Source organism: Phacochoerus africanus, chromosome 2 (genome assembly GCF_016906955.1).
Source record: "Phacochoerus africanus isolate WHEZ1 chromosome 2, ROS_Pafr_v1, whole genome shotgun sequence".
Classification (NCBI taxonomy): domain Eukaryota; kingdom Metazoa; phylum Chordata; class Mammalia; order Artiodactyla; family Suidae; genus Phacochoerus; species Phacochoerus africanus.
In genome coordinates this window covers 124,579,247-124,602,752 of record NC_062545.1, presented here as the reverse complement: position 1 = coordinate 124,602,752, position 23,506 = coordinate 124,579,247, and the positions used below count along the sequence as shown (strand labels likewise).

General features: G+C 36.4%; 1 protein-coding gene across 3 annotated transcripts in view; it reads right to left on the bottom strand.

Moving 5' to 3' along the window:
- SECISBP2L (SECIS binding protein 2 like) overlaps positions 1-23,506 on the bottom strand; it is a 55,771-nt gene that overhangs the window by 18,288 nt on the left and 13,977 nt on the right. Inside the window, exons 5-16 of one of the 3 annotated variants that reach the window (XM_047766413.1) lie at positions 19,397-19,626; positions 19,085-19,109; positions 18,343-18,458; positions 13,732-13,866; positions 12,005-12,085; positions 11,280-11,447; positions 10,995-11,136; positions 7,378-7,547; positions 6,497-6,629; positions 4,354-4,516; positions 2,234-2,454; positions 390-544 (exon numbers count right to left, since the gene is read on the bottom strand). In XM_047766413.1, the coding sequence (XP_047622369.1) occupies positions 390-544; positions 2,234-2,454; positions 4,354-4,516; positions 6,497-6,629; positions 7,378-7,547; positions 10,995-11,136; positions 11,280-11,447; positions 12,005-12,085; positions 13,732-13,866; positions 18,343-18,458; positions 19,085-19,109; positions 19,397-19,626 (1,739 nt within the window). The remainder of the gene's footprint in view (positions 1-389; positions 545-2,233; positions 2,455-4,353; positions 4,517-6,496; positions 6,630-7,377; positions 7,548-10,994; positions 11,137-11,279; positions 11,448-12,004; positions 12,086-13,731; positions 13,867-18,342; positions 18,459-19,084; positions 19,110-19,396; positions 19,627-23,506) is intronic. The other 2 variants (XM_047766414.1, XM_047766415.1) reach the window with 2 other exon arrangements.

Sequence of the window (23,506 nt, the reverse complement as noted above, 5' to 3'; positions counted from 1 at the left end):
CTCTCCAATTAAAAAAATTCTTTTCTCTCTTGACTAGTAGCACATAATATACCCAACATATAGACAGAAAAAAATGATTTTACATTATACAGTATTAGCTATCTTTACCCAGCAGTTACATATATTATCAAGTACTACATATCTGAATCCAGAAGAAAAAAAAACTGTGGCAGAAATGAGCTAAAATATTTTCAAAATGCTATAGGATTCAATTATGTAAATGTTTTCAACACTAAAAAAGGAAACGTAACACTCAAGAATTTTCCACTCATTCCTGGAGAGTCATCATCTCACTTCTCCAAATGCTCAAACTTAACACCGGCATGTGTTAAAAGATGTACTTATGGTTGGGGTGGGGGCAGTGAGGGACTGTGTCTTCTAAGCCTCACCTCAGCACCAAAGTAGTTGAAGATTCCCACTACACTCACAGGAACCAGCTTGTTCACGCAACGTCCTAGAGCTTTTCTTCCAAGGGCAAACACAAAAGGAATTTCTTGTTCCCGTGCCATGGCTATAACATTATAGAGAGCCTCATCCAGGCCACCTGAGAAATCAACATACACAGAGGTTCTATTTTAGTTACTTCCTAAACAGAGCTATTTTAGCACCCTACAGTTAAAGCATAAAACAGAGCAGCAAAGGACTCTATGAATGCTGTGGCACTTAGGTTGTTCCACACATTTTCCTATTTGAATTTATACTACATTATATGTAAACATATGTACACATTTTCTTTCTCCCCAGTCAAATACCACATTCCTTTAATACCACTATTTTTGTTTCTCCAGAGGGGTTAGCACAGCAGGGGTCAAATTTCAATATAATAAACTTTTTTTTCCATTTGTGGCCACCCTGTGGCATATGGAGCTCCTAGCCAGGGATCAGATCTGAGCCACAGTCGTGATCTAAGTTGCAGGTACAGCAATGCCAGATCCCCAACCCACTGTGCTGCGGCAGAGACCAAACCTATGTCCCAGTGCTCCCAAGACACCTCCAATTCCACTATGCCAGAGTGGGAGCTCCAATAAACATTTTAAAAATTAATTACAATAGTTAATTATGGCTGATTCCTTTATCTCATCTCTCATCTCAAGCTATCACATGCAGTAAAATCAATTACTTATACATTGTCTTGGAGTTCCAATCGTGGCCCAGCAGAAACAAATCTGACTAGCTTCCATGAGGACACAGATTTGATCCCTGTCCTCGCTCACTGGGTTAAGGATCTGGCATTGCCGTGAGCAGTGGTGTAGGTTGCAGACACAGCTGGGATTCAGTGTGGCTGTGGCACAGGCTGGCAGCTACAGCTCCAACTGGACCCCTAGCCTAGGAATCTCCATATGCCTCAAGTGCAGCCTTAAAAAAAAAAAAAAAAAGACATTAATGTTTTTACTGGTATTTTTCCCCTATGGAGAATATGCCTGCTACTGGTACTTGATGCATCTGTCTACTCCAATCACCCCATGTGGCTCCTCCATGAAAAAGGACAGATAAGGGTGCATGACTTAGTCCAAAGTACTTGTGTGCTGGCTCGTCCCAAAGTCTCTGCTATTGCTGGTTTCGGAGAGACAAAACACCACCACAAACAGGAGCACAGACCGTTAACTTTTTCCTAATTCTTTTTAAGATAAAAAAGCCATCAAAGGAAAGTAATATAAAAAAAATGTAAGTAGAATATATGTGCAGAGGTAAAGAAATGCACTCTTACTTGTCCCCACTACAGCATAGGGGATACTTGGTTGGTCCAACCTAAACCCTTCACTAGGGTTCATAAATGGGGATTTTATGATCTGATCTCAATTTTATTACATAATTTCAGGTACTCAAATATTGCATTTTCTTTACTCAAGTTCAATACTATGCTTTATACCTAAACTCTACTAAGAAAGACCTAAGGTATCCACTTTAAAATTCACTGTAGGGAGTTCCCACTGTGGCACAGTGGGTTAAGAATCCAACTGTAGCAGCCCAGGTTGCCGCAGAGGCTCAGGTTCAATCCCCAACCCAGAGCAGCGGGTCCAAGGATCTGGCATTGCCGAAACTGCGGTGTAGTTGCAGCTACAGCTTATATTCAATCTGTGGCCTGGGAACTTCCATACACTATGTATGGGTGAGCCATAAAAACATAAATGGATAAAAATAAAAAATTATTTACATTTTTTACAAATTCACTATCTATTCTATAATTATACCACACAAACATCAAAATTCTTCAAAAGTAAAATGTTCATACCTTTGGACTGGATTTTTTCACAATTTGGAGAAATTATAACACATTTGATCTTGTTTAACTTCATATGTTTGGTAACCTCCCTTAGACCCATAACCAGCCGTCTCCTCGCTTTTGCTCTTACAGGATCCTTTTGGTAGATGCGTTCCTGGAAACTGACAAGCTCTTGAAGAAGAAGAGTCACACACTCATCAATCTCTTTACAAAGAACTTGATTACAATACCTGTAATACCAGAAAAATAATTATAAAATTACTTTAGGAAAAAGATATACCCAGCAGCAAGTTTTCATTTAAAAAGGAAAAAAAAACAAAAAACAAAACAAAAAAAACCCGAGTTTGCACTGTGGCTCAGCGGATTAAGAACCCAACTACTATCCATGAGTATGCAAGTTTGATCCCTGGCCTCACTCACTGGGTTAAGGACATGGTACTGCCACAAGCTGCAGTGTGTAGGTTGCAGATGCAGCTTCGGATCGGGTTTTGCTATGGCTGTGCCAAAAGCTATGGCATAGGCTGGCAGCTGGAACTCAATCCCTAGCCCGGAACTTCCACATGCCGCAGGTACAGTCATAAAAATAAAAGGAAAAAAAGTCTTTAAAGTCTCTTAAGGTTCTTCAGTCTATTAGAAAAACAGAGGAGTTTTTCTGAATTACAAGAGACTGGCTTTTAGGTGAAGGATAGGTTAACCTCGGGAAGTACTAAAATTCCCAATTATAAAATTCCTAAGGATAAACATCAAACGTTAGCCTGCTATTAGATAAACACAGGTATGTTTTTGGTAAGGATATAATGTATAGAGTTATTTCATTCCAATGAATACTAAAGATGCTTCTAGTAGGAAAGAAATTAATTTCATAACAGCTAACTGAATGCCCTAATACCAGCAATTCATCCTGCATGCTTGGATAAATCAGTCTCCAGGCACTGGCTTCCTCAACCCTAAAAGATAAGGAGTTAGGGATGATGACCTCAATGGTCTAACTCTGAAAATCTATGGCTACAGAGGATGAACTGGATAATCAAAGTGAAGCCAAAACCAAAGAGGCCTTGAGATAAAAGTCACATGCTCTTGTATCAGGCAAAGCAACCTAATGAGGCCCATTGTGAGATCATGTATGGCTAGAATGCAATTAAAAAACCAGAAAGGAAATGAGTGTGAGGCCACTATAGTACTTAATTTCAAGGATAAGGAACTTATCCAAGTATAAGTAAATTCTTAACCTACTGTACTCATTCTCATCCATAATCTCTACCATAAGCAGATGCTTTAACAAGGAGAATTGGTGTAATTTCTAATCTCGGAATAGCCAGATCAGTGAATTACCACTTTTAAATTATATTATATGGTAGGAAAAGCTAGGCCTGCCTTTCTTTTTAGTGGAAAAAAAAAAGTTCTGTTTTGGAAAATTGTTTTAATGTTTACATGAAAAATGTTTAGTTAAGTACAAATATGACATTACTTGAGAAAAGAAGATATAACTGGACAAACTAAGGAAAGATTAACTATCAAAGTATACAAAATTAAATAATGCATTAAAGAACAGAACATCAAAAATGCATTTTTTCGGAGTTCCCATCGTGGCGCAGTGGTTAACGAATCCGACTAGGAACCACGAGGTTGCGGGTTCAGTCCCTGCCCTTGCTCAGTGGGTAACGATCTGGCGTTGCCGTGAGCTGTGGTGTAGGTTGCAGACGCGGCTCGGATCCTGCGTTGCTGTGGCTCTGGTGTAGGCCGGTGGCTACAGCTCCGATTCAACCCCTAGCCTGGGAACCTCCATATGCCGCTGGAGCGGCCCAAGAAATAGCAACAACAACAACAACAACAAAAAAGACAAAAGACAAAAAAAAATGCATTTTTTCTCCACTGTTTTTCTTTCAAGCTGTTTATTTCATACATGTGTAACATTTTATTCCCTAAATGTTTCCTTTGCCCTGCATCTGTTATTTGACATATATGCTTTACATATAATCAAACCAGCTGTTAAACAAAATCTCAAAGGAAAACTTAAGACGACTTTTGGTGTTCTGTCTATTCAACCTACCAAGTAATGACAATATTATATTCAGAACCACAATCAAGATACTTAACTATTCAACCTGAATAATGAAACTAAAACTTACTCTCTAAACCTTTTGCTGTGGATTTTGGTTATTGTTGAAGACGCCATTGGACTGCCTATCCCAGAACTAGCCGGAGAGCCTTGTGACACAGGTGTCATACAGTACGGAGAGTTCTGACTCGCTGGAGAGAGGGATGTATCACTGGGCATGCTCAGTCCAGTATCTGTGGAGATGTGTGGTGAGGGGAAAAAATTCAGAAACTTCAAATGCTGAAAAGCTCTATACTGATTAATACAATTTAGAATGGCAGTTATCTTCTGTACTACTTCCAAATTCTCCAGAAGCTACCAAGCTGGTCATTGCTCATATCTTAAACATTTCTCATACACTACAAAAATGAAGTCTTCCTGGTAGATCTTAAAATATACTCCGAAAAAAATCAAAGCACAAGCCTCCACAGAAGAGATGCGAGAAAGCCAAGTTACCTAAAACATATATTCCTAAAGGATCTAAAATTGAAGAACAAGGAGTTCCTGTCGTGGCGCAGCGCAAACGAATCTGACTAGGAACCATGAGATTGCAGGTTCAATGCCTGGCTTTGCTGAGTGGGTTAAGGATCCTGCATTGCTGTGGCTATGGCGTAGGCTGGCAGCTGTAGCTCCGACTGGACCCCTAGCCTGACAATCTCCATATGCCGAGGGTGCAGACCTAAAAAAGCAAAAATAAATAAATAAGTAAATAAAATAAATTGAAGAACAAAAGACATATTAGCTTCTGCATCCCATCCTGGATCATACTACTGGTCTCCTTCATTTCTATTTTTCCACCTATTTCTTAGAAATAATTTTTGTAACTGTCTAAAAATTCCCATTGCTACTGGCAATGGTTCATTCTATCTCACTCATTCTCTCCACACCACTCCTGATTTTCCAGGCACTACCAGTTTTTCTCTTTCATTCGATCTTTGCTTCTGCACTCAGGCAGCCATGTTTTTAGATGCCATCTCTTGATGTGACTGCCTCCTTCAGTTATTGCCTCTTTCCTAAATGGCTAAACTCAGGAAATTAATATATGAATATCCAGTCCATTAATTTGCAAAGTTACACATTTATCTTATTTCCCTACTGGACTGTAAGCGTTCTGTATCAGGACCAGTCCGACATATATTTTTATTACATTTCCTGACCTTCCCACACCCCAATTACTAAAGTACATATGATAAGTGTTCAACAAATACATGTTGAATGTGTAAAGAGATACACCTAAATACAAAGCCAATGATATTTAATCGAAAGTAAAGGGGAACCTAACCAAATATATCAGAACAATCCTTAGAAATAAGAACATTTTTCTAAACACAATGAAACACTGCTACTAAACCCAAGCATAAGCCACACGTTGAGGAATAAATACCAGCAGAAAAAGGGACCTAATCAGGTCTCTCTTAAAATTTTTCTTTTCCAGTAGTATAAATCTTAGAAAGCATTTGCAGTTCTGGTGAGGCTCCAACTGGAATCATGTGCTGGCTATTGTGTGGGACTGAATCTTACTGACCAACTGGACTCAGCACTACAACAAGCTTTGTAATTCTCTCCTCATTGTGGCATATGTATTAATTCCATGAAAGTAAGGAAGAAAATCAACGAAGGCAATTCAATAAAAAATACAGCTGACCCTCATACAACATGGGGATTAAACCACATATAATTTATAGCTGGTCCTCTGTATCCGTGGTACTTCCACATCTGTGGTTTCAACCAACCATGGCTGAGTAGTACTGTGTATTTACTACTGAAAAACATCTGTAAATAAGTGGACCTGTGTGGTTCAAATCTGTGTTGTTGAAGAGTCAACCGTACTCCTGCAAAGAAAGATAGCCAATTGTGTTCTGGATATAAAAAAAGACAAAATAAAAGGAACTGTGACAGTTACAGAGGATGCATTAGTGAGATCATAATTATGAGAGTTTACAACAAATCAGGTTTTAAGTCTCAAAAATGCCGCAGACCTACTATGTAACACCTGCCCCCACCTTTAAATATCTCCCTACAGGAGCATTTTCAAAAGAAACCACTCTCAAAAAGCAAAGAAATTTAAATAAAATACGGAGCATATTTAGGAAAATAACTAGTGATGTGTCACCTAACAATTTAAATATTTTGGATCATCCCATGAGAAGAAAGGGGGAAAAGGGTGATCTTACCTTCCTGGGAAACAATCTCCTGTGGTAAATCATCAATAAAATCTAAGTGCATTTCTACTGGTTCCTCAGATCCCAAAAGATTGTGGTCCACAGTTAAACGGCCCTTCTTTTCCTCTCTTTCTTTCAAAATAACCTAAAAGTCATTACCAGTCCTTAATTACTGATTACTCTTTAAGTATGCACTGAGTGATTAAAATGTTCACTATTACACAGAAATAGTAGTTCACTTAAAAATGGACATGAGAATTTTGGCTGGCTAAGTAGAAACTGACTAGCAAAAAGGCAAATGTAATTTTATGCACTGTAGCTGAAGGAAGTACTATAACCAAAATAAAAGGAGATAATTATGCTATAAAATACTACAGCTATCAATCCACATCTGCTTCATTCTTCAAATTCTAATTGACAAACTAGAGTTTCCCCCAAAATGGATAAAAAATTTGGAAACCAGATCATATATAGTTATATTAGATTTATCAGGTCATGGATCATCTAATTCTGCTCCCCCTAATAACAATACTGAGTTAAATAGAGCAGTTATTAGCCCAGCTGACATGTGATGAAGATGAGGACAAGAAAGGCTTGCCTAAAACTACAAAGTACTGAAGTTAGTATTTCCTAGGCTTCTGATTCCAAAGATCCAAAGTTTCTGGATGCCTAAATGTTTAACTTTTTTTTTAAACCTCATAGACAGAATTCATTCTCCAGGGCCTTGTTCAACACATAAAATAGGTCAACCTCAAATTAACTAGTCATCATAAAGATGAACATCTATGAACTCTTTACAATAATCTGTTGGCTAAAATGCCACAACTACTTTTGCGAAACAGATTTAAACCCTTATTTATTTTGCAAAACAAACATCCTGGATTTTGATTTACCTTTTTAAGTGCTGTGGGCCGTTTTAGTTTTGCAATTTCCTTTTCTTTTCCTTTTTTTGCTTTAGAGGAAGTAATGTCCAAAGAATTAAAGGATGTCAAACAAGGCTGACTTTTGGTTAAAGGTTTTCTGTTAGTAGAGTCTTTAGTATGAAAAGAAGCTGCAGTGACCACTAAAAACAAACAAGAACATTAATTTTACTATTTTGGCCAACTCCGCATACTTACAAAATTTCTAACAATGTATCTTTAAGAACAAGAACACCCTCTTCTTGTGGAAAAACATGTCATAATAGTAGGAGTACCTGGTTGTGTAGTGCCCCTCAGATACAGCTCCAAAGTATGGATAAATAAATTTGTAGTTCTATTGTCCTGCAGCAACCCTCAAGCATGGCAATTTCTTACAACTGGTCTTTAGTCACAACTATTCTACATCTGAAATTTCAAAACTCTGTACCTCTACTTACTCTCACTGAATCTAAGAATGACCCAGACATAAGATATGTAGACTATCACTCCTATCCTCATTTCATCCTGTCAATAAAGAATGGTGATTTTCTCCTCTCAGGGGTACTCTCAGAACTACTGCACCACATGGAGGTTTGTGGGCCAGGGATTGAATAATAGCCACAGCTGTAACCTATGCTGCAGCTGCAGTAACACTGGATCCTTACACTGTGCTGGGCCAGAAATCAAACATCCACAGCAACCTGAGCCGATGCAGTCAGATTCTTAACCCACTGTACCATGGGGGAACTTCTATTCAGCAATTCTTTTAACCTGACTGATACCCTCATTCTCCCGTGGATACCCCCTACCCTTCAGCTGCCCTCACCTCTAATCTCAACCCTCTATCAGCAAAGTTTTCCTGCTACTTCCCTGAGAAGATGCTCTCCAGTATAAACTTACAAACCACCTGAGAGGAAGGCAATGGGCACCCTTACTCCCATCCAAGTCTCACCAACCACCTCTGCTCTTCATCCTACCTCGAGATTAATTCCTCAAGGATTTTGCTCTAACCTTTTTTCCCTTGCATCTTTCAAGTTTCTCTTTGGGGGGACCCCTCTTTTCCCTAAATCCTCAGAAGAACAGGCAAACCAACAAAACCTCTCCCTTGACTGGTTTCTAAGGTACCACTACCCCGCTTTCCTCCTACCCTAAACCTCTGAATAGGTGGCTTTCTCATAATTACCTCCTAAAATCTGGCCTCCACCCTACACACTCTCTTGAAACTGCTATTGCCAAGATGACATATAACCTAGCCCAAACTAAGTCTTTGCTCTATCCCAGTTTTTTTCAGCATTTTTGTACTAAAGATTAATTCTCTTCCTCAAAATTCTATCCTCATTTTCTGTGATATTACATTCTCCTACTTCCCTTATTCTTTCTCAGACCTGTTTTCCTGTTTCTTCTTCCTTCTGTCCTTTAATTCTGAGCATTCCATAAGGCTTTATCCTTGAGCATCTTTTTCCTTCTTTTATTTTCCCTGACAATCTTATTATTTTTACAGCTATAATAGTCATCTCTATTTGAAACTCAGACTTCTAACCTAAACTGCACATATCTAACTGTATATTAAATAGAGATCACCAGGATCTCCTTAATTAGTATTTCAAATACAACAAGGCCAGAGTCTGTTCCTCCTAAGAAAATCTTCTTCCATGATCCTTATCCTGTTTGGTATCATCATATCTCTTACCACCACCATCCTCCAAGCCAGAGAGTCTGGAGTCATCTTTGACCTGTTTCCACATTGCATCAATTTAAAAGCCTGTAATTCCTTATAACTCTCATATCTCTGTCACAGTCCCATCCTTCATTTGGACTTCCCAAGAGAACTGATTTCTTAGCAACTGACACTTTCCAATTTAAACACTGGTGTCACGTTAGAGGTTAATCTCATTTCTGCCAAGAACCCTACTCCTCCTTCAAAGCCCAGTCCAAATGCTCTCATATACGAAGTCATTCATAACATCTTCCCCATGTCTCCCTGTTGACACAACTCACTCTTTCTTCTGTAAGTTCATAAAACTTTGCTGGTATCTTTCCTAGGGCACTGCTTTTTACTAGTTATGTATATATGTTAATGTCTTTCTCTCTGACTAGATTATAAACTTCCTGACAACATGCATTATCTTAATCGTATCTGTAACTCCATAGTTCCTGATACCATACTCTGCAGATATTTACATTTGTATATTAACATGTGCTAAATGAATCCAAGTTGTAACAAATAAGCCATCTGAAGTATCACAGTTTAACAATCCCTTCCTCAAAGTAATTAGTTGACCTTCACTGAATGATTATAACTCAGACACTCTTATAAGCACTTTATCATCTCATTTATTCCTCAAAACAGTCCTGAAGCAGGTTCCATATTATCTCCATTTTAATGTAAGGAAATTGAAACACAGGAAGATTAAATAACTCACCAAGGAAATAGATGGAAGAACAGGATTCAGAAGAACCCAGATGGCTCACCTCCAAAGCCCTTGCCTGCAGTCACCTGACAATGGTGCCTCCAGAACACCACTCTCAATTCCATTCCCAAATGCCCCTCTGCTGATCTCAACAACATGTACCTCTAAATCTTAGTATGCATTCAATATTAACTTTACTAATAGTTACTCAAAGCTACAGTGCATACTGGATGGGTAACTAGCTACAGGTTTAAATATTTTGCACAGAAGACTAAAGTTATAAACTGTTACTTATTTTTTTTTTTAAAAAAATAGACCCTTTACATAGGAACCAAAGAAACAGAAAAGTCACTTCCACATCTTTACATCAGTGCTTTTTGTTGGTGCCTCTCCCTTTATCTTATTTCTCATCCTCTAAAACAAAGATTGAAAACAAATGAGGGTGCACGTCAGAGCTATTGAGCTCTAAATCTCATGAGGTCTGTTCAAGTATAAATCACAATTTCAGTAGAAAACTAGATCATTTTCTGTTTTCTCCCTCCCTCCCTTTCTCTCTGTCACACGCACACACAATTTGATTAAACTTCTATGTTTCCCATTTGGCTTTAAATTGAATAATGTAATAGTTACAGAGCCAAATTACTTGTGATTCTTATCACAACTTTTGAAGAAGAGAAACATTTGGTTAGTTTGTATAGTACACCAACTGACATTTGAACAGGGACCCGAAGGAACAGGGTATACTGATGCCAGAGGAAAGAGAGTTCCAGGTAAAGGAAATAGCAGGCACATAGACAGTGAGCTAGGAGCACACTGGTTGTGTGTGTGGAACAGCAAAGGAGCTAACATAGCTAGAGCAATGTATGCCAGAGGAGAATGGTGATGAGGGCAAAAAGCTAACAGGGTGAGCTAAGACAGGAGTTAGGACTCTGGCTTCACTTCAAGTGAGAAAAAGAGCTACTGGAAGGTTCTGAGCTTATAACTGAAAAAGATCACTTCTTATTAAGGTAGACTGGGGGTTGGAGAAAGGAAAGATAGGTAATAGCTGGGAAGCTACTGTACTGTAGTACGATGGGTGGCAGAAAAGGAACTGCTGAGTAATGAGACTCTGGATTTTTGAAGTATATGTAATTTAGACAAACAATATCCAAAATATAATCCCAAAGCCAAAGAGCAAATTGCTCAGATTAATGATATCACCTGTGTATGACAGAGGTCTGGTATTAGTAATCTGCCGTGCTTTCATGGCTTGTTGTTGTTTTTCCAGAGCTGCTAACATGTCTCCCAGATCTAGCTGCACAGGTGTTTTATTCTTTTTTCCAGCTGCCTTTGATAAAGCTTCCTGCAAGGTAAATATGAAAACATTTATTTGTTACACTATGAAAATGTTGGCCATTTTAAATGATTGTATTTGTTGCTCTTGCATCCATTTCTCCAAACCTACCAGATATACTATGATATTTGTGCACAAAAATGAATACATACCTGTAGTTTTTTTTGCTCCATACTTATTTCTGAATATTCTTGAGCTGTGGCAAGGGCTGCTGCTAAAGCTTTCTTCTTCTGACTTTTTGCACGTTTAGGAACTGAGGTTGTAATGGGAATTGGAGTCTGAACTATATTGATTGGTGAGTTTTCAGGTAAATCATCCAACTGTGATAATCAGAGAAAAACATTTGTCAGTGATTCCATAAAGGTCTAATTATATGGAAAAACAATCTGGAACATGGGATGTTCTACAGTATAGTTGGACTTAGACTCTTCAAAAGATTCAATGTCGTAAAAAGCAGAGTGAGATGGTAGGACTGTTCTAAATGACTGAGAGACTGGAAAATTATCATTAGAGACAAAACAATAGGTGATGTTTGTCTGGATCCTGGATTAAAAATGAAATGACTCCAAAATAAAGTTTTGTTTTTGTTTTTGTTTTTTTTTTTAAATCAACTGGGGAAATTTTAGCTGGCCTGTATGTTGTATGATGGTTTTTAATTAACGTTATTTTCTTTTCTGTGATGGAACTACAGATCTCACAGGACGGCATCTTTGTTCTGCCTATGCTGAAAGAAATACTAAGGATCAGTCCTAAATACAGCATTTCTTCTGTATCATGCTGTCCCACAAGTCGTTACACTTACCTGTAATATTTCTTTTCAACAGAGCCATATACCAAAATATGTTCAAATATTTTATCTTTTTAAAGAGTCACTTACTACTTTTGAAGAAAGTTTCTGTTGAATATTCTCATCTTTAGCATTTCCATTCTCATTTAGTTCTCGAAATCCATCTTCATCCTGAAAGAGTTCCAAATTGTAAGTAAAAACAGAGTTCAAAGCAATAAACTCTTAAAAAGAACTTTTTAATAATGCTTAAGAGTAATCAATATTGAACGACTTTAAGACAGTCTTAAAGAAATCTCATTTCTCACAAGCTAAAACTTAGCTAATTTAATTATTCAAGGATGGGGACACATCCACACATGACCATTCTTTGGATTTCTGCATCTACAATTCCATTTTTATTAATAATTCTACACTAAGGTAAGTAGGTAAATAAGAAGCAATTCAAACAGGATTTCATCACATTTCATACAATATGGAAAAGATTTTAAACAGATGGCTTTATATGAATTTCATCTAATATATTTCCTATCCCATTACTAACTACGTATACCTGTCATTAGGATTAAAAGTTAAAAAATTAATTTTGTCGTGGCACAGTGGAAATGAATATGACTAGGAACCATGTCGGTTCGATCCCTGGCCTCACTCAGTGGGTTAAGGATCTGGAATTGCCGTGAGCTGTGGTGTAGGTCGCAGATTCGGCTCTGATCTGGTGATGCTGTGGCTGTGGCCTAGACCGGCAGCTGTAGCTCTAATTAGGCCGCTAGCCTGGGAAGCTCCATATGCCGTGGGTGCAGCTCTAAAAAAAAAAAAAAAAAAAATTCCTGTTCAAAGCAACTTAAGTAATATCCTGCTTTAAAATGAAAATTATATCTGATGTTTTTAACTAAATATGAAACCAATCATAGAGTTAAGTGCAAATAACAAATCTGCTACATGTACTGTCTTGGATAAAATACTTGAGATGCACTCTCATGTATCCCAGGACAATTACCAAGCTTATCTAACATATTATTCACCTCTGGCCCCTAGCCTCAAGCATATTTAAACTCCATCTATTAGCGTGTTTTATAAAAAATATATAATAAAAATGAGTTATTCAAAAGAGTTCCCAGGAATGTTGTTTACTATCTTGACACAATCAAATTCTACTTATTCTTTAAAATCCATTCCAAATGCTATCCCTATCCTACCTCAAACCCAAGGGGACTTATTTCAACTCCAACCACACCCAAGAAGCCATGAGGTGTGTGTACATGTCTACATTCCTTTACTCAAGAGTAACCTCCCTAAGGGGAATGTGTTTATTCATCCCAATGCATCATGCAGAGCATCTTACTTTACACACTTAACAGGCCTCCAATGACAGCCAGATAGATGATGAATAACAGAAACATTACAATTACAATATAAACTGTCTGCCTATTAGAGAGAGTAAAATAGCCTTTTAACTTCCTTTTTCAAACTCCTCTGGCTAGTAGCATAAATAACCTATACTGAACTATTGCAATTTGAAAAAACTTAACAAAAAGACTCAAGAGCAATAATACAAGTTAGGGAGAAAGTTTCATACTACGTGAAATTCATATAAAATCAATTTCTACTACATGTTACCTCAAAATGAATACTCACAACAAAAAGTTAGAAAAATAAACATTAATAAAGTTCATGTTAGACTAACAAGTCAATACTTCTAAGTAATTAACAAATCTAACAGCAGAGTAATGTGTTAAGACATAATAGTATTTGCAATGTAAGAAAAATTAATTTCTTAATAGAAACATCTGCTATCAACAGTTTAGAGTCTGAAAAAATACCTCAAAATACAAAGACTCAGAATTTGGGTCGCCTCTATGAGACTGACTGGGGTTTAACTGCTTATTATCTTGTCTCTTTTGCAAATTCTGTCTTCTCTCTGAGGAAGTACTATGTCCTCGGCATCTGAATCCAACCTAAGTAAATCCCAGAGGGAGGAAAAATGTATTATTTTTAAGTAAAATGTTTTATTGGAGTATAACATACAGAAATGTTCTCAAAAGTAATACAACTCAGTGACAAAGTGTATAATTCCTTATAAAAGGTTACAACTTTTGACAAATAAGGTCATTATAATGAAAACAGGAAAATGTGATAATTAATACATGTTACCTTTTTCCCTCTTGTGTATAAACTCTACATCAGCTTTATTTGTAATGCCAAAAACTGGAAACAACCCAGATATCTTTCAGTGGGAGAATAAACTCAATGTGTTATATTCATCCTATAGAATAGCAGCCAACCACAAAAAAGACAAACTATTGACATACCCAAAAATCTGTGAATCTCTAGGAAACCATGAAAGTGAAAAAAGCCAATCCTAAAAAGACTGTACAAGTTCATTTGTACAAAATTCTTGAAATGAAAAAAATCATAAAAAGGGAGAACAGATTAGTGGATTCTAGGGGTTGAGAAAAGGCTGGTGGGGAAGGGAAGAGTAGGGAGTATGGCAATGGCAGACTGAGGGCAACCTGAGGAATCCTTATGGTTATGGATCTGTTTTGCATCTTGTACAATATTAATGTCAATACTGGGGTTGTGATACTGCACTACAGTTTTGCAAGATGTTACCAGTTACCAATGTTACTGCACATTACCTTTTTCTAAAACTACTTTAACTCTTCTCACATCTGTGTTTTTTTTAATTCCTAGTAATTATTAAAAATTTTAAATCCTGTTTATAAGAAAACAGATTTAAAAGAATAAAATTTTCATTCCATCACATAAATTATTTTTCTATTAACACATCTGCAAAAAGTTTGCTTTTCAGAAGAGCAAAAAAAAAAAAAACACATTAAGCATTTTAAGAATCTTAAGACAATCAAGTCCCCTTTTGTAAGTACTCAATGAACTTATAAGAAATGCCTCTAAGCAGGACACTTAGAGAAGACATGAAAAGTATGATCTTTATCAGTTACACAAGAATTCTAAGAATAAACAGAACTTTAAGCAGACTCGGACTGAAGGTGCTGGTAAATACACTTTGGATTATAAAATCAAAAATATGCAAACAGAAGTTCCCACTGTGAGGCAACAGGATCGGCAGCAACTCTGCAGTGCCAGGACGCAGATTCAATCCCCAGACTGATGCAGTGGGTTAAAGGATCCTGCAGTGCGGCACCCGAGGCATAGGTCATAACTGCACATCTGATCCTTCGCCAGGGAATTCCATATGTCACAAGGTGGCCAAAAGAGGAAAAAAAAAATTCACACAAAGACCTGGAGAACCTAGCAATTCCCATGCCAAGCAACTGATCTAAAAAGACTTGCCGATAAGAGAGAGGGTTTTTATACCCTCTTGAGAAGTAAGCTACATGGCAGAACTATAGACTAGAGGATACTCATACAGTAAATGTAATTATCCCTTAGAATATGCACTGTGACAACTGGGCTACTTCCTATCACCTATAAACACCTGTTAAGAAACTAGATAATTTTCCAGGTATCTTGGTTTTAAGTATTTATCCACTTAAAAACAGACTCATGAACATAGATAGACAGAGGACTATATAATGTGATAAAGTGGACTGTACTACAATTTTAAATAGCATCTAGCTGACAGCTATATGAATGTTCTTCATAAAACTATTCAACTTTGGAGTTCCCACTGTGGCTCAGTGGTTAATGAACCCAACTAGGATCCATGAGGACTCGGGTTCAATTCCTGGCCTTGCTCAGTGGGTTAAGGATTCAGTGTTGCTGTGAGCTGTGGTGTAGGTCACAGACACAGCTTGGATCTGGTGTTGCTGTGGTGTAAGCCAGCAGGTACAGCTCTGATTTGACCCCGAGACTCGGAACCACCATATGCTGCAAGTGCGGCCCTAAAAAAAAAAAAGAAGAAGATATGGTACATATATACAGTGGAATACTACTCAGCCTTAAAAAAGAATGAAATAATACCATTTGTAGCAACATGGATGCAACTAGAGATTCTCATACTAAGTGAAGTAAGTCAAGAAGAGAAAGACATACTATATGATATCACTTATATGTGGAATCTAAAATATGGCACAAATGAACCTATCCACAAAACAGAAACAGACTCACAGACACAGAGAACAGAGTTGTAGTTGCCACAGGTGGGGTCAGGGTGTAGTGGGATTTTGGGGTGAGGAGATGCAAACTATTACATTTAGAATGGATAAGCAATGAGGTCCTACTGTATAGCACAGAGAAGTATACCTAGTCTCTTGGGACAGACCATGATAGAAGATAATGTAAGAAAGGGAATATATATAAATGGATGACAAAGTCACTTTATTGTAGAGCAGAAATAGGCACAACATTGCAAATCAATTATACTTTAATTTTAATAAAATGTTCACCATGAAAAACTTAAGTTTTTAGATTCTGTTCATCATTTAAAATTAAGGCTGTTTGAAATGTCAAAACACAGGTAAAAATATTAAAAATCACTGCATTTTACAGTAGTTATAACAGCAAGGTGTAAGTGCAAAAATCTGACAAATGGAGCAAAAAAGCCCAGAATCAGAAACTAAGACATAAAAAAATTAGCAAATGAGTAAAAGGGCAGCACAAATCAGAGAAAAGAATAGACTAAATGTTAAAACAACTGGCTAACTACTGTGAAACCTGACATCATTATATTGCAGCATGCATTGAAAAAAATCTTGAAAATATAAATCTGTAAAGAAAATAGCAGAAAATACAAGTGAATTATTTATTAGGTTTCTGAAAGACTTTTTAAGCCTAAAAATAAATAGAAATTGCAAAAAGGGAAAATACTTTGACTTATAAGAAAAAAATAAATATTCTGTACACTTGACTCAAACAACTTAAATATTACAGTCTCAGAAGTAGAAAAGAAAACATACACTGTTTAACATCTGGCTCTGGTTCTTTTGGAATGAAGAGAGACAAAAATAAACGTTTATGCATTTGCATAATTTTTGTTTACGAATTTGCATAATTTTCTTTTTTGTTTTTTCCACCACTCCTCATCAGTTTTGAGACAGAAACAAAACATTTTTCTGTATTAGTATTACTTACTTTCCAGTGGGCAACTGATACCAAAAGTACTGGCACTTAAGACTGCATCTTGGCAGGTCTAGCAGTTACAATTTCAACATAGAAAGTCAGTCAACTTAATCACCTTGTGGATTTTGTTTATCTAATCTATATAAACAATTCTTCTTTTAGCTCTTTTGTTTTTAATCAAATAAAGCTAGACTGCCCCTTAAGCCTGCCATAAATAACGATTCATTTTTGTAATAACCACAGGGAAGAGGGCATTATTCTGCTTGTTTTCCTGATAGCCTAATTACTGTTAGGGTACATCCAAAGTACTTCATTTCAGGGAGGCAAAGGCATAGGCAAGTAACTGGTCTATTAAATCCCTTAGCAATTTGCTCATATTTCAGTTCAACTAGATCTATCCTTTTAATTCTTTAACTAGATTTTAGGACTCCAAGAACTCTATCTAAAAATTAAAACGGAGGAGAAGGAGGAGTTCCCATTGTGACTTACTGGGTTAAGAACCCAACTCTTATTAGTGAGGATGTGGGTTCTGATCCCTGGCCTCACTCAGTGAGTTAAGGATCCTAGATTGCCACGAGATGCGGTGTAGGTCATAGATATGGCTTGTATCTGGCATTGCTGTTGCTGTGGCTATGGTGTAGGCTGGCAACTGCAGCTCTGGTTCGACCCCTAGCCTGGGAACTTTCATATGCTGTTAAGTGTGGCCCTAAACACAAAAATAAATAAAATAAAATAAAATAAAACAAAATAAATAAATATAAAATAAAATAAAAATATAAAAGGAAAAACAGCCATCAACACCTCCCTGACTTCCTATAGACAACCAATGCAGGAACATAGTTATTGGAAGTTCGTGGCAATATATAACTCACTCTGCTGCACTGGAGCTAGATCTTGCTCCCCAAGAGTAGGAAGCTGCCCAGTTTGGCCACCTTAAGGCACAAGGCAACCATCACTACGGCACTATAACAGCGTATGGCTCATGGTGTTTACAGTTAAGTAAAGACACATGGACATGGCTGCAGTCCTGAAGTTCAAAGAATCAATATTTAAGGCATTAAAAGGCTTTCAATTTTTTTATATGGATAAGAAAAATTCATAGGAGATGAAGCAGAACTGAGAATATTCTTTTTTAATATTATAAAATATCCAAATTTCTTAAATACAGAAAAGTAGAAAATAGTACAATATACACCCCACCTACATTTAATATCCTGCCATTTTGTTTCATTATTTAAATAATAATTTTATTAGCTAAGCCATTTCAAAGTTATAGATATCACGGTTCTTTTAATGCAATAGGCATCACCAAAAATTAAGGACACTGCCCTTGAAAATCACTGTATATCATTTATTTCATGCCACTCAAATTTCTCCAACCTACTCTAAATTACCTGTGAATTATTTCTTTGTTCAGCCTGCCTTCCACCTCTAGAAAACGTCTGATTTTTTTCCATCCAAGGTTTCTTCTGAGTTGCCTGGGAAGTTACATTGGACCAATTTACACCACCTGTAACAAAAGAGATTTAAAAATATTATTTAAAAATATTATGTATTTAGTTAGTTCCTTTTTTTAGAGCCATATCCAAGGCATATGGAGGTTCCCAGAATAGAGGTCAAATCAGAGCTATGACTGCTGGCCTACAGCACAGCCACAGCTTGGGATCCGAGCTGCATCTGTGGCCTACACTGCAGATCACAGCAATGCCAGATCCTTAAGCCACTGAGTGAGGCCAGGGATTGAACCTTCATCCTCATGGATACTACTTGGATTTGTTTCCTCTATGCCACAACGAGAACTCCATAAAATATAATTTAATTATAAAGATGCCTAAACCTAAAGTGCCCCTTGACTTCATATACTGAAATTCAGTCACTATAAATGTAATACTGGAAAATTTTCCATAAACTTTAAGTGGTATTCCAGTTCTTAATAATGTGTCATCTTCAAGAATAATACCTCCATCTGGAATTCTATTTCATCAACAAAACTATACTCTCAAATTAACTTTGAAATCTTCTCCTTGCAAGATTTCTAACTGTTCTTCAGCATCAGCAAGCATCATGCTTAAATGCAAAACTGTGGTATGGACAAAGAAGAAAGTATAGCAAAAACACTATGCAGAAAATAAGTACCTGAACAGATAGATGATTCCACATGCTAAAAATAGAAACAAAAAAGATAATTATTTCCCACTTAAGACCATACAACATATATCTTGTAAAACATTTCATAATTCCATCTAATACATAGCATGCTTATTACAACCTTAGAAAAAATACTTCTCCTTAAATGAGTATTTTTATATTAATAATAAAATATACAAAATCCATTTTAACCATCCTATTATTACAGGAATTGTTGGTGAAAACAGATACCTCAGTTTTTGCAGAGGACACACTCATACTGACATAGACTGATAAGGAAATAAAAGTGATACTACATACACTGATGGTGCCAGAATCAGGATTTCTCAAAGCCCCAGATGCAGGTTGGTTGTTGCTGTGTTTGGGACTGCAATAGCCACTATCACTGTCAATGTCAGCTTCACTAGCTCCCTGCTCACTAGAGGACTCTGCAGTAGGATGAGATGCTCTTCTCCTCCTGCCTTTGGCCTTCCAAAGCATCGCAGCAGAGCTCTCGGAGAGAGACTTGTTAGCGATGTCTGATGGGAAATCTGTAAGGCAAGTGTGACAATTCTCTTTAAGGACAAGGTTGATCAATCCTTTTTAAACTATCATTAAAATAATAAGAAAATAAAGAAATCTAATTTTGTAAATGTAGAAAACAAGTGAAAACCTTTATGTTTTTGGCCACACATGCAGCATGTGGAAGTTCCTGGGCCAGGGAACAACCTGAGCCACAGCAATGGTAATGATGGATCTTTATCCTGCTGAGCCACCAGGGAACTCCAGATGAAAACTTTCTGATAAGACTGCCAAAAGGTAAAATGTTCCTGACAAGTTGGTTTATAATGTGTTTATTATGAAAAGAGAATAATATTTTTATAAGTAACATCATATAATTAAAACAAACCATCAATACCCATTTAAAAACACCACCAATCCTTTGAAATACATTGCAACAGAGATTGGTTTTGATATTCTGATGTGTGTGGCTCTAATTCATGATTGTCACTGGAATCTAGAAGGCCTGTGTATGAATATACCATAATATATTTATATTTTGTACCATGAATGCGACACTTTGGTTGTTTCAGGGTTTTGCTATTAACAATACTGCTGTAAACATTCTTATACAGATATATGAATGTGTATGCATGCATGTGAAAGTTTCTCCAAGGTAAATACTGCTAGGCCTGAGGGGATATACACAATATTCAACTTTACTTGGTAATGTCAAATCATTTCTGAAGGTGGCTGATACAGTTTACACTCTAACAAGCAGGATATAAATATCCCCACTGATGCACATATTCACCAAATACTTGACACTGTCCTCTAGGCTATAATTTTTTCAATTGTTAGGTTTAAAAAGATGGCTCATTATGGGTTTTAATTTGTATTTTCCTGTTTAGTAATGAGGTTGAGCATCTTTTCTCATGTTTTTTTTTTTTTTTTTAAGCCACTGTTTTCCCTTCTGTGAAATACCTGTTAATTGTACTTTTGGATTGTCTGACCTGTGTCTGTTTTTCTACTAAATTGTCTGTTTCTCATTTTCATATTTCACAAATCGTAACTACGAGACACTAAAAAAACCCCCATACAATCTCCACCCGGCCCAACAAATCAAAAATCTTTTTATCACATAACTTTTTTCCACAAGCTTTTTTTCACATAAACAATTTTTTTCATATAAAATTTTTATACAGCATCAATGTAATTTTGACTGTGCTCTGTTTAACATTATACACATGTTCTTCGTTAATTATTTGGAAGCTACTACATACTATTCCATTGAGTGGATGTCCTCTACCTCTTTTGACTTGTCACCTGTTACCGGACATTGGTATGTTTTCAGTGGATTTTTTGTGCTGGTGCAAGGTACAGCTTTCATCAGACAGTTCCTTTTCTTTCTAGAGGCAGATTCCATCTGGGTACACTCACCTGAGTAGGACAACTGGGTCACAAGAAAGATTCCTAATGGTCCTGCAAAATTGTTTTAGCCCCCTGCCAGCACTGCATTCTAGGGGTTCTTAGGGCAAGGTGGGAGGTTTTCTTATTGATTCATATGAATTCTTTACATGTCCCCATACTAATCCTTTGTCAGTCATATACATGGTAAAACTCTTTTCTAACATTTGTAGCTTGTCCTTCCACTTACTTTTGATAAATAGAAATTCTTAATTTTGGAAATAGTTCTCTCCCTGCAATCATAAAGATATATGCCTATATTTTCTTCTACATGCAGTTTTCCAATTTAAGTCCTTAACCCATCTGGAATAAATTTGCATGAGGTATATATTTTAGAGGTCTACGATACTATCTCTATCATTTTCATTATATGTGTTTCCACATACATTTAAGTCTGTTTCTGGGCTCTCTGTTTTGTTTAATTTTTGTACACTGAATTTTATATTCTGTATTTTTATGTAAACTTATAAAAAATTAAGTGACTTTATAGGTCGTGATAGCTAAAAGAAATTTCTTTTCCAGGAATGTCTTGAACCAGTGCTTCTCAGACCAGTGCTCCTTTTAGAATTAGTTTGTCAAGTTCCCCAAAAATCCTCATTGGAATTTTGAGTAGAACTGCACTGAATCTACAGACTAACTTAGAAAAAAAATGATATTCACAATATCAAATCATCCTGAATTAGCATGATAGGCAGATTTTTTTTAATTCTATAATAAAGTTACAGTTTTCTGCATAAATGTCTTATGCATCTTTTGCCAGGTTTATCCCAGAAACTTTATTTTTTAAGTCTTTTTTTTTTTTTCTTTATATGGCTGCATCTATGGCATATGGAAGTTCCTGGGCTTGGGGTTGAATCAGAGCTGCAGCTGCCAGCCTATGCCATAGCCACAAATATGTAAGATCTAAGCAACATTTGCAACCTACAAGTCACCTTGTGTCAACACCAGATTCTTAACCCACTGAGGGAGGGCAAGGATCAAACCTGCATCTTCACAGAGACTATCAGGTTCTTAATCCGCTGAAACACAATGGGAACGCCCAGAAACTTTGTTTTTGTTGCTACTGTAAATGTTATCTTTACTTAAATTTTGTTTGTTGGCAACACACTGTAATACAGTTAATTTCTGTATAGTATACTCTTTGAAATAATACAAGCTTCTACTCAACAGTAAAAATTTGTTACAAATTTCTTTAAACTATAATATTTCATTTGACCTATGATTGATACCTATTAATTGTGATAAATTAAAAACAAATTAACGACTAAGAATACTGATAAAATGTATGATCATCAGAATTTGAAAAAAAAAAAACTAAAGAATACTGAGAGAAGGTATCTTCTACTAAAATTTTACCTTCATCTTTTCACTTTCTAATTCTTATGCTTCAGAAGGGTATCTCTCTGATCACTTAATGAGCAAACCAAAGATGTTAGGATAAATTTTTAAAACAATTTCAGGGTTAAAAGCATGTAGAAATGGGTCACTAGGTCTAAGAAGAACCAAAACATAGAAAACTTTGCCAAACGTTACCATGAGATTCTTCCATAGCCATTCTAAGCATGTGTTAGTCTGTTAATCTCATCACTTTATGCCCTACAAACCACACAATGACTGTACTATCAGCATGATTGTTTTTTAACTGATTCCTAGATCCTTTCTCGCTAACTGACCTAAGCAATTGTGAAAGGATAAATGAAGAGATGTCCAGCAGAAAAGGTACAATCCAAATGAAAGAAACTATGCAACATCTAATTCATTTCAAGCCAGAGGGCATTTGAGTGAACACTAATCAGGGTAAAAAGCAAATGTGCCTTTTAAAAGATCTAATTCTTAGCTCTGGATCATTAACAAGGATTTTTTAACAACAATGGTAAGAGAAAATAACCATCTACTCTATACCTATTAAGCTGAGATCAGAGATACAAAATGAAATTTCATGATATAAACAGAAAAATAGTTAATATTTTAAGACCATTAATTTTTATCTATTAGCAGGATAAAACTTTTTATTTTAATGCTTATACAATCCTCTAAAAAATTTCTGACAAAACTAGTCATTCTTGTTTGAGGATGTAGGTGTCACTCATAGGTTTGGTTCAGATCTATGCTAAAATACAGCACAGGATACTTGCTAAGTTCTTCCTACAAAGACACTATAGGATGTTAGGATGTTTAATAAAGGACTTTAATCTATTTATAAAAACACCTACATTCTGATTTTTGCCAAAATGAGTACCTCAAATTTTGTAAAAATTAAAAAACTCTGATTTTTAAACTGCCCCACTCCTACAAAGGGATAAGGAAACCTCAAATCCTGCTCAAAATTATACATAAGCCAGCACACAAGTTGAAAGAACATTAAGAACATGAACTGTTTCATCTTTCCTACAGAATTTTACAAAGCGACTGGATAAATGGAAGAATGAAAGTCTACAATCCTAAAAAGTGGAAAGAGTCCAC